This window comes from Osmerus eperlanus, chromosome 25 (assembly GCF_963692335.1).
Source record: "Osmerus eperlanus chromosome 25, fOsmEpe2.1, whole genome shotgun sequence".
Classification (NCBI taxonomy): domain Eukaryota; kingdom Metazoa; phylum Chordata; class Actinopteri; order Osmeriformes; family Osmeridae; genus Osmerus; species Osmerus eperlanus.
Window position 1 is genome coordinate 1,232,201 of NC_085042.1, and position 12,788 is coordinate 1,244,988.

General features: G+C 44.2%; 1 protein-coding gene across 2 annotated transcripts in view; it reads left to right on the forward strand.

The window, feature by feature from the left end:
- rasgrf2b (Ras protein-specific guanine nucleotide-releasing factor 2b) overlaps positions 1 to 12,788 on the forward strand; it is a 70,975-nt gene that overhangs the window by 53,925 nt on the left and 4,262 nt on the right. For both annotated transcript variants that reach the window (XM_062451358.1, XM_062451357.1), the window contains 2 exons: positions 9,944 to 10,028; positions 10,333 to 10,530. In XM_062451358.1, the coding sequence (XP_062307342.1) occupies positions 9,944 to 10,028; positions 10,333 to 10,530 (283 nt within the window). The remainder of the gene's footprint in view (positions 1 to 9,943; positions 10,029 to 10,332; positions 10,531 to 12,788) is intronic.

Consider the following 12,788-nt stretch of genomic DNA (forward strand, 5'->3'; position numbering starts at 1 on the left):
AAACAGTACCATCTGCTAACTGAAAATATGCCCCCAAAAACGTAAATAAGCTTGACATTTATTTAGTGGAAAATCGCTCATTCATAAAAAGCTCACTGGTAGCGATCATTGTCAGTAACAACGCAAAATGCGATATAGCCCTGTGTGGAGAAGCTGCCCCGGTAAATTCTACTACTACAGTACAGTACTAGACTACTGCTGTGTTCGTCTTAGTAGTGATTGCGTTGGTTGAATTTGATTTAACGTTCCGTTGTACGGTTTAGGCTGAAATTATTTTCATGAACAGATTGACAAAGTTTAGGCTGTGGCAATGACATTTAGGTTAGTAGTCAGATAGTTTCACCTATTGAAAGACTTTTTTTTTTAAGGGGAGTGCCGAACATGTTCTGTCGCCGTTTGACTTCCTAAACAGCTGTGTAGATGTTTTTGTAGTGTGTCTCGCATAGGCTACAGCGTTGCAGTGAGCAACACTGGTTTGAAACCACAGGTAATCAAGAGTATATGGCTGCAGCCTACAGCCTCCCGCCTCATGCCCTCCTGCCTCATGCCCTCCCGTCTCATGCTTCTACTTTTCAAAATAAAAGCTCGCGTCTGGTCCGCTATTTATCCTTCCTACTTTGGTGTATGTGTTTTTTTTTTAGCTAGACTACATCACAACGACAGTTGAGGTTAGGATTAGTTTAAGGCCAGGAGTCGTAGCAGAGGAGAGAGGTTAAGGTCAGAGCAAGCAGAGTCAAGTAAGAGCACAGAGGTTAAGGTTAGGCCCAACCACGACGGTTGGGGGACAATGATGGTCAGTACAGCACACCGTGCATACTGCAGTGTACCTGGCTTCCTTTGCAGTGGCTTATAGTCTCGCTAAACAGAGAATCTGAGACATGACAAGCTTGTCAGCTTTGGCTGGATTTGAACCTCTAACGTTGACGTTGCCGGACACCAATTTATCCTAGTGAGCTATTCTCAGTGCTGGAAATCAGATTTCAGTGACTGCGTAAAAATATAAGGAATTTTTCCTGTGGCAAGCGGTTGTCAGATTTGTCCCAAGTTTAAACAGCTGTAATTCAGTTCTATTTATATGTGTCAGACACGGGATCGCCCCCTAGAAGTTAGATGACACAACCTTTTGTGGACTTCTGTGAAATAGGGGCCCGAGCACCTGTACCAAGTTTGTTGTCAATTCAGCGAATATTTCCTGAGATATGATCGCCGACTTTGATCAGCTTTACCGGAATGTGAAAAGATTTGTGAGGCTTGATCAGAGGCTTGATGGCTTGATGGTGAGGCTTGATGGTATTGACACCAAATTTGGTGTCAATGCAGTAAAGAGGTGCTGAGTATGACCTCACTTCTTTTATGGTGGCTTGGTTGACAACTTTGATTGGCTGTTCCAGTCAAAAGTGTAGAAAATCAAAAAAACATGATCTGAAGACAAATTTTTGCTTATTGCAGCGCCACCTAGAGGTGAAATGGCATGACCTATTTTGGACCTCTTTAGAACAGGGTCCCTAGTCCTTATACCAAATTTGGTGTCAATGCAGTAAAGAGGTGCTGAGATATGACCTCACTTCTTTTATGGTGGCTTGGTTGACGACTTTGATTGGCTGTTCCAGTCAAAAGGTTTAGATAATCAAAACACGTGATGTATTTTGGTCTGAAGATGATATGTGCCAAATTTGGTGAAGATTGGAAAAACCTTATAGGAGAGGTAGCGAAAAAACGTTATATTCAAAATGGCGGCCACATCAATTCAGCCACATCAATTTGGCTGTAACTAACAAACGGTTGCGGAAATCAAAGCTCCAGGGGATAACTTTTGTGAGGCTTGGTCTGAAGATCATCTGTGGCAATTTTGAAGAAGATTCGACAAGAATTGTAGGAGGAGTAGCGAAAAAACGCTTTTCCTTAACATTCAAAATGGCGGATATAACATTTACAAAAACACGTGACTTGCAACGGGGAGTGGGGGGGGGTAGACAAGCAGCATCTGGACCTGCAGCCATGATAGGCGCTGGACACAGACCCGCCAACCACCCTGGGGGAAACAAGCAGGCGAAAGCGTTGGATGGGGGTGGGGGGGTGGTGATATCTGTAGTAGGTGAAAGTTAATGTGTGAGTAGGTCTGGGTTGGCGCCCTCGACCTAGTCCACAATCAGTCCAATTCTCCCTATGCAGATTGTGTTGGCCAGGAGACATCCTTGGTCATGACCCGGGCAGAGACCAAACCACAGATGTCGGTGGGGGGGCGGGGAAGGTAGGAGCAAGATAGTCTCGCTTCAGCGCTCTCCAGGGGAGTTGTTTTCCAACGACGGCCTTGGCCAAGGCCTGTGCTGGTTACGGGGCCGATAAGATTGGGGTAGTTGTTTTGACGAGTAGCCGCAACTCAATTTTCACGTCCACCCTTCAGGAAGGTCTCCATGTCCTCCATCTTCCATTGTAGAGCCGCAAACTTATCCCTGTTGTAATCAATGCTGCGTTGTAAGTTCACAGTCTGAGCTCCAACAACTCTGCCCACCGCATCAATCATATTGGGCAGCCTAACGGGGCTTTTGATGGCTGCAACCGTTTCCTTAATTTTCCGATATACAAAGCCAGCGCCTATTCCAAACAGCAGAAAGCCTGTAATCATGGTTCCGAATATGAAGATGTCTTCAACGTCCTCCACGGAAAGCGCCGCTAGACACACGACACGCCAATTCTCCCACGCGTCCATCGTGTAGCCAGCTGCGAACGTCCCGTCCGGACAGTTGGGTTCCCCCGAACCCGAGCTTCTCTTCGAGAAGATGGTGTCAATAGCATTGAGAGACCAGCTAATTAATTCCTTGCTTCTAGTTTTCGGAGAGTGATGATGAGAGAGTATCTTGAGACAAGACAAGACACAAGACACAGCCAAGCAGGGAAGGTCAGGGAGGGGAGGAGAGAAAAATGCGACCGCCTTCGTCGAGAGCCAAAGAAGAGAATGAGTGGGGGCTTGGTCAGCCCACACTCTCCTGAAATGTTGTGTGTGTGTCTTGCCAAGCCCACGCGTGTGTCAAGGGAAAAGCTGAGTGTGTGAGAATGTGGAGCGCGCGCGCGCTGAAGAGCAGGGGAGACATTTTATTGGAAATTTCGTTAGCAATTAGCCAAGCATGCATGTTTCAAATATTGACAAAAAAATTACTTTTCATGTTACAGTCAACCTTTTCTCAGATTTGTGTACTCAACATTCTCAAGAGTTTTCATATGAACTTGTGATTCAATCAGAGTATCAGTTTTTGGCCGGCGGATGTGTAAAGCATTATTTTAGCGTTAGCGATAAATTCGATTTGCTTTATATCAATCATTTTTAGAGGTATGAAGTTGCCTTTGCACATGGTAACATGTTGTAGTGTCTTCCACCGATATACCAACTTTGGTGGTGATATCTCAAAGATTTGCTGAGATTTGACCCAACTTCCTGTTTTGTTGCTTTGATTGGCTGTACCGGACAAACAGTTTAGAAAGTCAAAACGCCATGGGATAACTTTTGTGAGGCTTGGTCTGAAGATCATCTCTGGTCATTTTGAAGAATATATGACAAAAATTGTAGGAGAAAAACGTTTTTCAATGAATTCAAAATGGCGGCCGCATCAATGCGGCTTTTATCACAAGTTATCATGTGTCACACACGGGATGTCCCAATGTCCCATATCAGGAGACAAAGGAAACACTTAATAAAGGCAAACAAATCAATAGTTATTGGCCAAAACACACTTTTGCTTCCTGCGGCCACGCCCAGTGATCACATGACACCAATTGTGTAGACATCCTCAGAAGAGGGTTTCGAGTCATCATACCAAGTTTGGTGTTGATTTCTCAAGGATTTGCTGAGATATGACTTCACTTCCTGTTTGGCGGCTTTTCTGCTGAATTTGATTGGCTGTACGGAACAAACGGTTGTGAGGATAAAAAAAAAAATAGATAAATTTTGTGGGGCTTGGTCTGAAGATCATCTTTGATAATTTTAAAGAAGATTTGACAAAAATTGTAGAAGGAGTAGGCTTTCAAAGGTTTTTGATAAAACCGGAAATGGCGGAAAATCTATATAACCGGAAATTGACGCCATAGGATGTGTTGAACTCGTCTTGTTCCAGGGAATCCAATGGTACCTCATTTTTGAGGTACCATTGGTTATGCATTGGTTATGCTTAACAGCATTCTCACAATAATATATATGTGAGAGAACAAAGGTTGTGCTCTTGCCGAATGCAAGCACACCCAATAACTAGAGAGGGTACAATTTCTGGGGAAATTGTAGGGTTTGCTTGCTTGCATCGATTGCAGGTGGGTCCGTCCCCTTAAGTTTTTCTCTTCTAGTGACATTTTTCAAGCATTTAGCCTACTCATATTGCGTAATTCATTAAGAACCTCCTTTGAAACAAACTACTGTAACAACGTTGTCACCGGCAGTATTTCAGATGGAATCGCGATTCAAAGAGTATCATCTGCTAACTGAAAATATGCCCCCAAAAACGTAAATAAGCTTGACATCTATTTAGGGAGAATTGGCTAGTTCAAAAGAGGTTTGCTACGAGCAAGCTAGTTGCGGTGGCTAGCCAAACTTCACTGAGTGAGGGATTGTTTTAAAGCGCCGGAAATGAGAACGTTTCTTTTGACATAAAGTTTAGGCTGTGCCACTGAAGCCAGCGACGCACCACACAAGCTTGAGTTTAAATACATTATTTAATGTTACATTACTTACTGTACATTCAAGTTTTTATTTGCTTAAATGTACATGTATGATGCTGCTAGTACACCACGGCACGATACTCGCTGTGCAACAGCACATCTATCATCTATGCATGTTGTATCCATGCGTCGTTGCTAACGTGTGCTGACGTTGTGACGTAGGCTAGCACTGATACCCTTTGTTGACACAAGGCACTTTTTGCCACAAAAACTTAAGTTCAGCCTAAATCGTGCAACGGAACGTAAATCCCAATAGAAGCAACGCAATCGTGACCAAGACGACACCGACGTTGTCTATGTAGTCCAAATATTGACTGATCCTTAGGGGTGGGAAAATAATAGTAATAATAAGATATATGTGAAAGAACAAAGGTTGTGCCCCTGCCGAAGGCAAAGCACACCCAATAATACTAACAAATACGTGCCTCGCAGCTTCGCTGCTTGGCCCCTAATAATAATAATAATAAAACTAACGAATACAATAGGTTCCCTCCTACCGGAGGAACCCTAATAATAAAACTAACGAATACAATAGGTTCCCTCCTACCGAAGGAACCCTAATAATACCAACAATTACAATAGGGTTCCTCCTGACGGAGGAATCCTAAATATCCCGATGGGTTTTGAAACACCAAAATCCATTGTTCAACTTTATAGATGTAGGACAGGACCGGGAGACTCGCGACCAGGTCCAGCGTTGGCCGACCGACGACCAGGCAGGTGCTGACAACTCAAACCCCCCACACCACAAGGGATGTGTGTGTGGGGGGGACAGAGAGAGGAGAGCAGGGATTAGAGAATGCCAGGAGCAGCTAACAGTTACAGTCATAATAGAATGAGATCCCCACCGGTCAAGTGTGGACTGGTGCAGCAACACCAAGACAGCGACAGCCCCCCTCGTTTGGAACATGAAATCTGTTCCAGGGGAAGAGAACTCTAAAATAAGTTATACTTATAGAATAAGGATGGAAACAACCCGTCCCCCGTTGCCTCCAACTAGTAACATACTTACCTTTAACAGTCGTAGAATTGACTAAACAATAACGTTTTTAACCTAATTTTAAATGTCGAAACAGTATCGGACTCCTTAATTGAGACAGGTAATTTGTTCCAGATAAGAGGTGCTCTATATGAGAACGCCCTACCTCCAGCTGTTTTTTTCTTAATTTTGGGAACCACCAGATAGCCGGCATCTTGAGATCTAAGTGTCCTTGCGGGGCAATAGGGTGCAAGGAGACCGGAGAGGTACAGTGGTGCCAATCCATGCAGAGATTTGTAGGTTAGTAGTAGAACTTTGAAGTCAGCTCTGGCTTGGATAGGGAGCCAGTGTAGAAAGACAAGAGTAGATGTTATGTGATCAAACTTTCTTGTTCTGGTCAATAGTCTAGCAGCAGCATTTTGCACCCGCTGTAAATTTTTTAGGTGGGTAATTGGGAGGCCAGAGAACAACACATTGCAATAGTCCAATCGGGACGTAACAAATGCATGTATTAGTTTTTCAGCATCATCCTTTGAGAGAAATTTTCGTATTCTGGCAATATTACGTAGATGGAAAAATGCAGTTCTGGTAATTTGCTTAATATGGTACTCAAACAAAAAAATTATTTCTATATTTTTTAGGACCGAAAATTTTAACCTCGGTTTTATCCGAATTTAGAAGAAGGAAATTTGCAGTCATCCAAGCTCTCAACCTAGAAACACATTTTTCCATAGCATGTGGAAATTCTCCAGACTTTATAGACATATAAAGCTGAGTCATCTGCATAACAGTGAAAATTTACCCCAGAGCTTCTAACTATGTTTCCTAAAGGCAGCATATAGAGTGAAAATAACAGAGGGCTTAGAACTGAACCCTGTGGTACTCCGTATTTTACAGTGGAGCTCCTGGATGAGCAGCCATCATAGTGGACATATTGTGATCTATCAGATAGATACGATCTAAACCACTGAAGTGACGTACCAGAAATCCCAACATAGTTCTCCATACGTTCCAAGAGAATCTCATGATCCACCGTGTCAAAAGCAGCACTTAGGTCTAGAAGAACCAGGACAGAGATAGAACCCGCGTCAGAGGCTAACAGTAGATCATTGACTACCTTGGCTAATGCAGTTTCAGTGCTGTGGTGGAGACGAAATCCAGACTGGAGAGGTTCATAAAGCTGATTTGAGGAGAGGTGCTCAGTGAGCTGTTGTGCCACAGCCTTTTCTAAAATTTGGGAGAGAAATGGCAAATTTGAAATTGGCCTGTAGTTGCTAAGACAACCTGGATCCAGGTTTGGTTTTTTAAGAAGGGGCTTAATAATAGCTTGTTTGAAATTGTTGGGGACTTGGCCAATTACAATAGATTCATTAATAATACTAAGCATGGGTATGTAGCCGGTGTGTATCGGTGAAACTCACTCCTCAGGTATGTAACAGGCCACCCGCATCAACGAATTGCTAGCTTTTCGTTGGCGTAGTTGGTAGTGGTGGCGCTTGGGAAGCCAGAGGTGGTAAGTTCGAACCCAGTGCGGGACGATTTGCCCGATACCTCTGACGGAGCTTGCAAGACCACGTCTGTTACACTGGTGCCGTGACCCGGATCGCTAGGTTAGCATCAGCTAACCGGCCGGAGTGAGTTTGAGGGGTGAATGTAGCCGGTGTGTATCGGTGAAACTCACTCCTCAGGTATGTAACAGGCCACCCGCATCAACGAATTGCTAGCTTTTCGTTGGCGTAGTTGGTAGTGGTGGCGCTTGGGAAGCCAGAGGTGGTAAGTTCGAACCCAGTGCGGGACGATTTGCCCGATACCTCTGACGGAGCTTGCAAGACCACGTCTGTTACAGGTGGTCCAATAATAGGGAGAAGTTCCCTACAGAGTTTGGCAGGGAGGGGATCGAGAAGGCAGCTAGTGGGTTTCGAGGAGTCTATCAGCTCGATGAACGCTTCCATAGAAATAGGGTTAAAGTGAGTGAGAGCCTCAACATGCAGCATGCTTGGTATAGGGGAGTTTGTAGTTTGGTCCCTTATTGCATAGATTGTTTGGTCAAAGAAATCTAAGAAATCATTGGGAGAGAGATCTGAACTAACACAGAGTGTACTTTACTTATTGAGTTTTGCAACAGTATCAAATAGGAACTTAGTGTTGTGTTTGTTCTTACTAATCAACCTAGAGAAATATTCTGAACTGGACCTGATGAGGACTTGCTTGTACTCCATTAGGCTGTCCTTCCAGGCCAGGCGGAAAACCTCCAATTTAGTGGTATGCCACTTATGTTCTAGTTTTCTAGTGGACCTCTTGAGAGTGCGGGTTTCCTCTGAATACCATGAAGCCAGTTTCTTGTCCTTTCTTTTCCTTGGTTTGAGAGGGGCAACAGAGTCTAGGGATAGCTGAAGAACCAAATTCAGATCCCTCGTTTTAGTATTTAATGATTTATTTGGGACGTCAAGTGCTTTTAGTGCAGCGGGTAGAATATTAGCCAGTTCCAGAGCTGTGTTTGGGGTTATGCAGTGGCTAGTAGAAATATTCTGAGTGCCTCCAAGGCTCTGGCAGAGGTCCATTTTGAAGGTGACCAGGCAATGGTCTGATAATATAGGATTGTGGGGGTGGACAATGACGTCACTAATCCTGATTCCCCGCGTGAGAACTAAATCCAATGTATTCGAGTGAAGATGGGTAGGTTTGGAAACCACCTGAGTGAGACCTGTGGAATACATTAGAGTAGTAAAGGCCTTACTTAAAGGTTCTTTTGGGTCATCCACATGAATGTTAAAATCACCCATAATTAAGATGTTATCAGTATATGTCACAAGATCAGCACTAAAATCTGCAAATTCCTCCAGGAAGAGGGAATACGGGCCAGGGGGCCGGTATAGAGAAACTATACAAAATGAGGGAGGAGGGGCAGGAGTAGTAGCATTATTCCTTTTTAAAGTAGTTGGTGGTTTCATGCAAATTATTTCAAATGATTTAAAGGTATTTACAGATTTTAGGCTGAGGTTGAAGCTAGCTTTATATATCATATCAACACCACCACCTTTCTTTGATACACGAGGGATGTGTGAGTACGCAAAATCCGGAGGCGATGCTTCATTCAGGGGGTAATATTCATCAGGTTTTAACCAGGTTTCGGTGAGTCCAATGGATTTGAGTCCAATTGTGGATAGAGATCTGATGTTTAGGAGCCCAACATTCCAGTATGGGTTTTTGGCAGCTTTAGACGTAGATGATTCTTCTGAGAAGGTGGCACTGTCATCAGAAAACTTAGTAGGAAGAGCAACGGGGGAGCAAGGCTGAATACATATTAAATTGGTATAATTCCTAATACTTGAAGGCCGAAATTTAGAGAAAGGGCGGGGGACCGACACCGTCTCAATGGGAAAAACGACATCAGCAACCACACTGGCTACACTACAAGCTAGGCTATCGGGCCCCCAACAGCTCACAACATACCTATCAACAAACCTATCAGACTCTCTAAGAGACTGTGGCCCGGCTTGTTCTAGTGAGTGTCAGGCCTGCTCTAAAATAGCTTCAATATTCCTAGACAATAGAAAAGCACCTCTCCAGCTCGGATGGAGCCCGTCACTTTTCAACAAGCCAGGTTTGGCCCAGAAACGAGACCAGTTATCTACAAATCCTAAACCCTGTTCTGAACAGAAGCGAGCCAACCAGCGGTTAAGAGAGACAAGTCTGCTGTAGATCTCATCAGTCCCCCTAACAGGTAGTGGACCAGAGACTATTACTCGATGCCGACACATCTTTTGGGCAAGGTCACATGCCCAAGCTATATTAACCTTCGTGACCTCTGACTGCCTTAGCCTAACATCATTGGAGTCACCGATCACTAACGTCTGAGGAGTCCCACTCCCACCATGCTGCAAAGGTGAAACCGGTGGGGCTAATCTTGAGTCCTCCCTAGCGCTAGGACTCCCTGCCAGTGATGTTGCGCCAGTCGCATCTAAAGTTACTAGCATACGTTCTTCCTCAAGCGACTGGACGCGACTCTCTAACAGAGAGATATTAAAATAGTGCTGCTGCCAACGCATAATGCACCTAATAATATGGTTCCTGCAGTGCCATGGCGGGCCGGACCAAATGATTTTTTGCTGAATGCGGCCCGTGGGCCGGACGTTCCCCACCCCTGATCTATGCAGTGTTTGTGTGTGTGTGTATGTGTCCCTTTAGGTTTCTGGTGTGATACCTTGTACTTGTGAACTTAACATTAGTTGACTGTGTGTGTGTGTGTGTGTGTGTCAGGGAGTTCCTGGGCCAGGGGTGGATGAAGGTGGACAAGACAGAGAGAACACCCTACATCATGAAGACCAGTCAGCACTTCAATGATGTGAGTTCCTATCTGTCTATAAGTAGGTCCTGTCTGTCGGTACGTCCTGTCTGTCTGTCAGTGGGTCCTGTCTGTCTGTCTGTTAGTAGGTGCCTCTGTACCAGCTCCACTGTTATTACCTAACTGGATATCTCTCTACCTTGACAAACTTTGTTTATATTGCCAAAGCATCAGTAGACATGAACAAGAAAACAAACTGAACAGTCTTGATCTTCATTTTTCTTTTCCTTTCCATCAATCTCTCTCTTCACTGGTCTCTCTCTCCTCTCTGATTTTTCTCTTTCCTCGGCTTTCCCCCACCCAGATGAGTAACCTGGTGGCGTCTCAGATCATGACCCACACAGATGTGGGCTCCCGAGCCAGCTCCATAGAGAAGTGGGTGGCCGTGGCCGACATCTGCCGCTGCCTCAACAACTACAATGGTGTCCTGGAGATCACATCTGCCCTAAACCGCAGCGCTATCTACAGGTTGAAGAAGACATGGGCCAAAGTCAGCAAGCAGGTGCACACCGGATCTACTCAGTATTCAAGTGAAGAACTAGAGAGGGTACAATTTCTGGGGAAATTATGGGTTGTGCTCCTGTATTTTTGTACGCCCTTCGACTGGTTAGCTCCTGCGATTCCCACACAGCAGAAGTCTAGTTGTCTAGCAGATTAAGATATTAAGTAGGTACCTAGCGAAAGGTAGCCTCAACTTTCCTAGATTTTTAGCTAGGGTACTAATGCTGAGGGCTCGCTGATAGAACATCTTATCTATGCGTTGTTGCTAACGTCTGATGACGTTGTGACGTTAGGCTAGCACTGAGTTCCCTTGTGCCACACAAGGCACTTTTTGCCACAAAAACATTGTAAGCTCCTAAACCGTGCAACGGAACGTAAATAAAAATATAGTTGCAAGCAGCAATGAGGGGGCCAAGCAGGTTAAATGATGAAAAAACATTTTAGACATCTACGGAAATGGTTTCAAAAATCTAAAAAACTTTTGATAACATTTGTGATGGTTGGTCTGAAGACGGCCAGTGCAAAATCGGTGTTTAGTGCAGCGCCCCCTAGAGGTCAAATTCACAAACTTTTTTGGACATCTTTAGAACAGGGTCCATAGACCAAGGATGGGGTCAATGCAGCAAAGATCTGCTTAGAAATTACCTTGCTTCCTTTTTGGAGGCTTCGTTGCCGACGTACAAACGGTTTTGAAAATCTAAAAACCATGTGATAACTTTTGTAAGGCTTGGACTTTTTATTCATGAATTTAAATTGGCGGTCGCAACAATTCGGCTGGTATCGCAAGTCGACATGTTTCACCAATGGGATCTCCCAATATGTCACCAGAAAAAGTAATCACTTAATTAAAGGTCCCAAGACATGCTGTTTTTGGATACTTTTATATACCTAAGCCTTAGTGGTCCCCTAGTACTGTATCTGAAGTCTCTTTCCCGAAATTCAGCCTTGGTGCAGAATAACAGCCACTACAAGCAGTCCCACAATGAGCTTTCCTTAGGACGTGCCATTTCTGTGTCTGTATGAGGAGGAGAGAGGCGGGGCGAACTGCCATGCTTCGGTTGTTTGCAAGCCATAATGTCTCTTGAGGAAAAACCTCTTAGCTCATTTTCTCATTGGCGGGCCAAATTATCTGGGCAGGCAGAGCAGAGAAAGGGGAGGTAACCTTTCCCCTTATGACAACATAAGGGGAAAATTCCAGATCGGACCTTTTTGTCGCTCTGGATAAGAGCGTCTGCTAAATGACTAAATTTGAGCTTTCATTTTCTCAAAGGCGGAGAAGAATACCCATGGCTTGGTTTACACTTATCAAAATGTCTGGCCACTGGGGGATCAAAGGCAGGCTAGGGGAACTCATATTAATGTTAAATAACCTCATAAAGTGACATTTTCAAGCCATGGGACCTTTAAGGCAAACAAATCAACAGTTATTGGCTGAAACAGATTTTTGCTTATTGCAGCGCCCCCTAGAGGTTAAATGATTTGACCTTTTGTGGACCTCTTTAGAACATGGTTCTGAAACAGATATGACACAACTTTCTGTTTGGTGGCTCTGCTGCCATTTTCGATTGGCTGTAAATAAACGGTTTCAAAAATCTAAGATCATTTTGATAGAGCGAGGTGAGGTTTGATAGTGTAAACAGATAACCAGTGACATGACAGGCTTGCTGGCTTTGGCTGGATTCGAACCTCTTACGTTGCCCTTGCCAGGACACCAACTTAGTGAGCTATTCTCAGTGCTGGAAAATAACGTGTTCAGTTACTGTGGAAAATTATAAGCTTTTCCTGTGGCAAGCGGTTGTCATATTTGGCCCAAGTTTAGACAGCTGTAATTCAGTCCTATTTTGACATGTCAAGGTGATTGTGGGCTGAAGATAATCTGTGCCAAATTTGGTGAATATTGGATACATTTTGTAGGAGTAGGGAAAAAACGTTTTATTCATTCATTCAAAATGGCGGCCGCATCAATTCAGCTGGTATCACAACTTAACATGTGTCAGACACGGGATCGCCCCCTAGCGGTTAGATGACACAACCTTTTGTGGACCTCTTTGGAACACCTGTACCACGCTTGATGTCAATTCAAGTCAAAAACCATGTGAAAACGTTTGTGAGGCTTGATCTGAAGATAATTGGTGCCAGATTTTTGCTTATTGCAGTGCCACCTAGAGGTGAAATGGCATGACTTATTTCGCTCACTGGCAGTGTTGTGCACAATGTTGTATTTCACTCCATTCTACACTTTAAACGTCAGGGAGGACT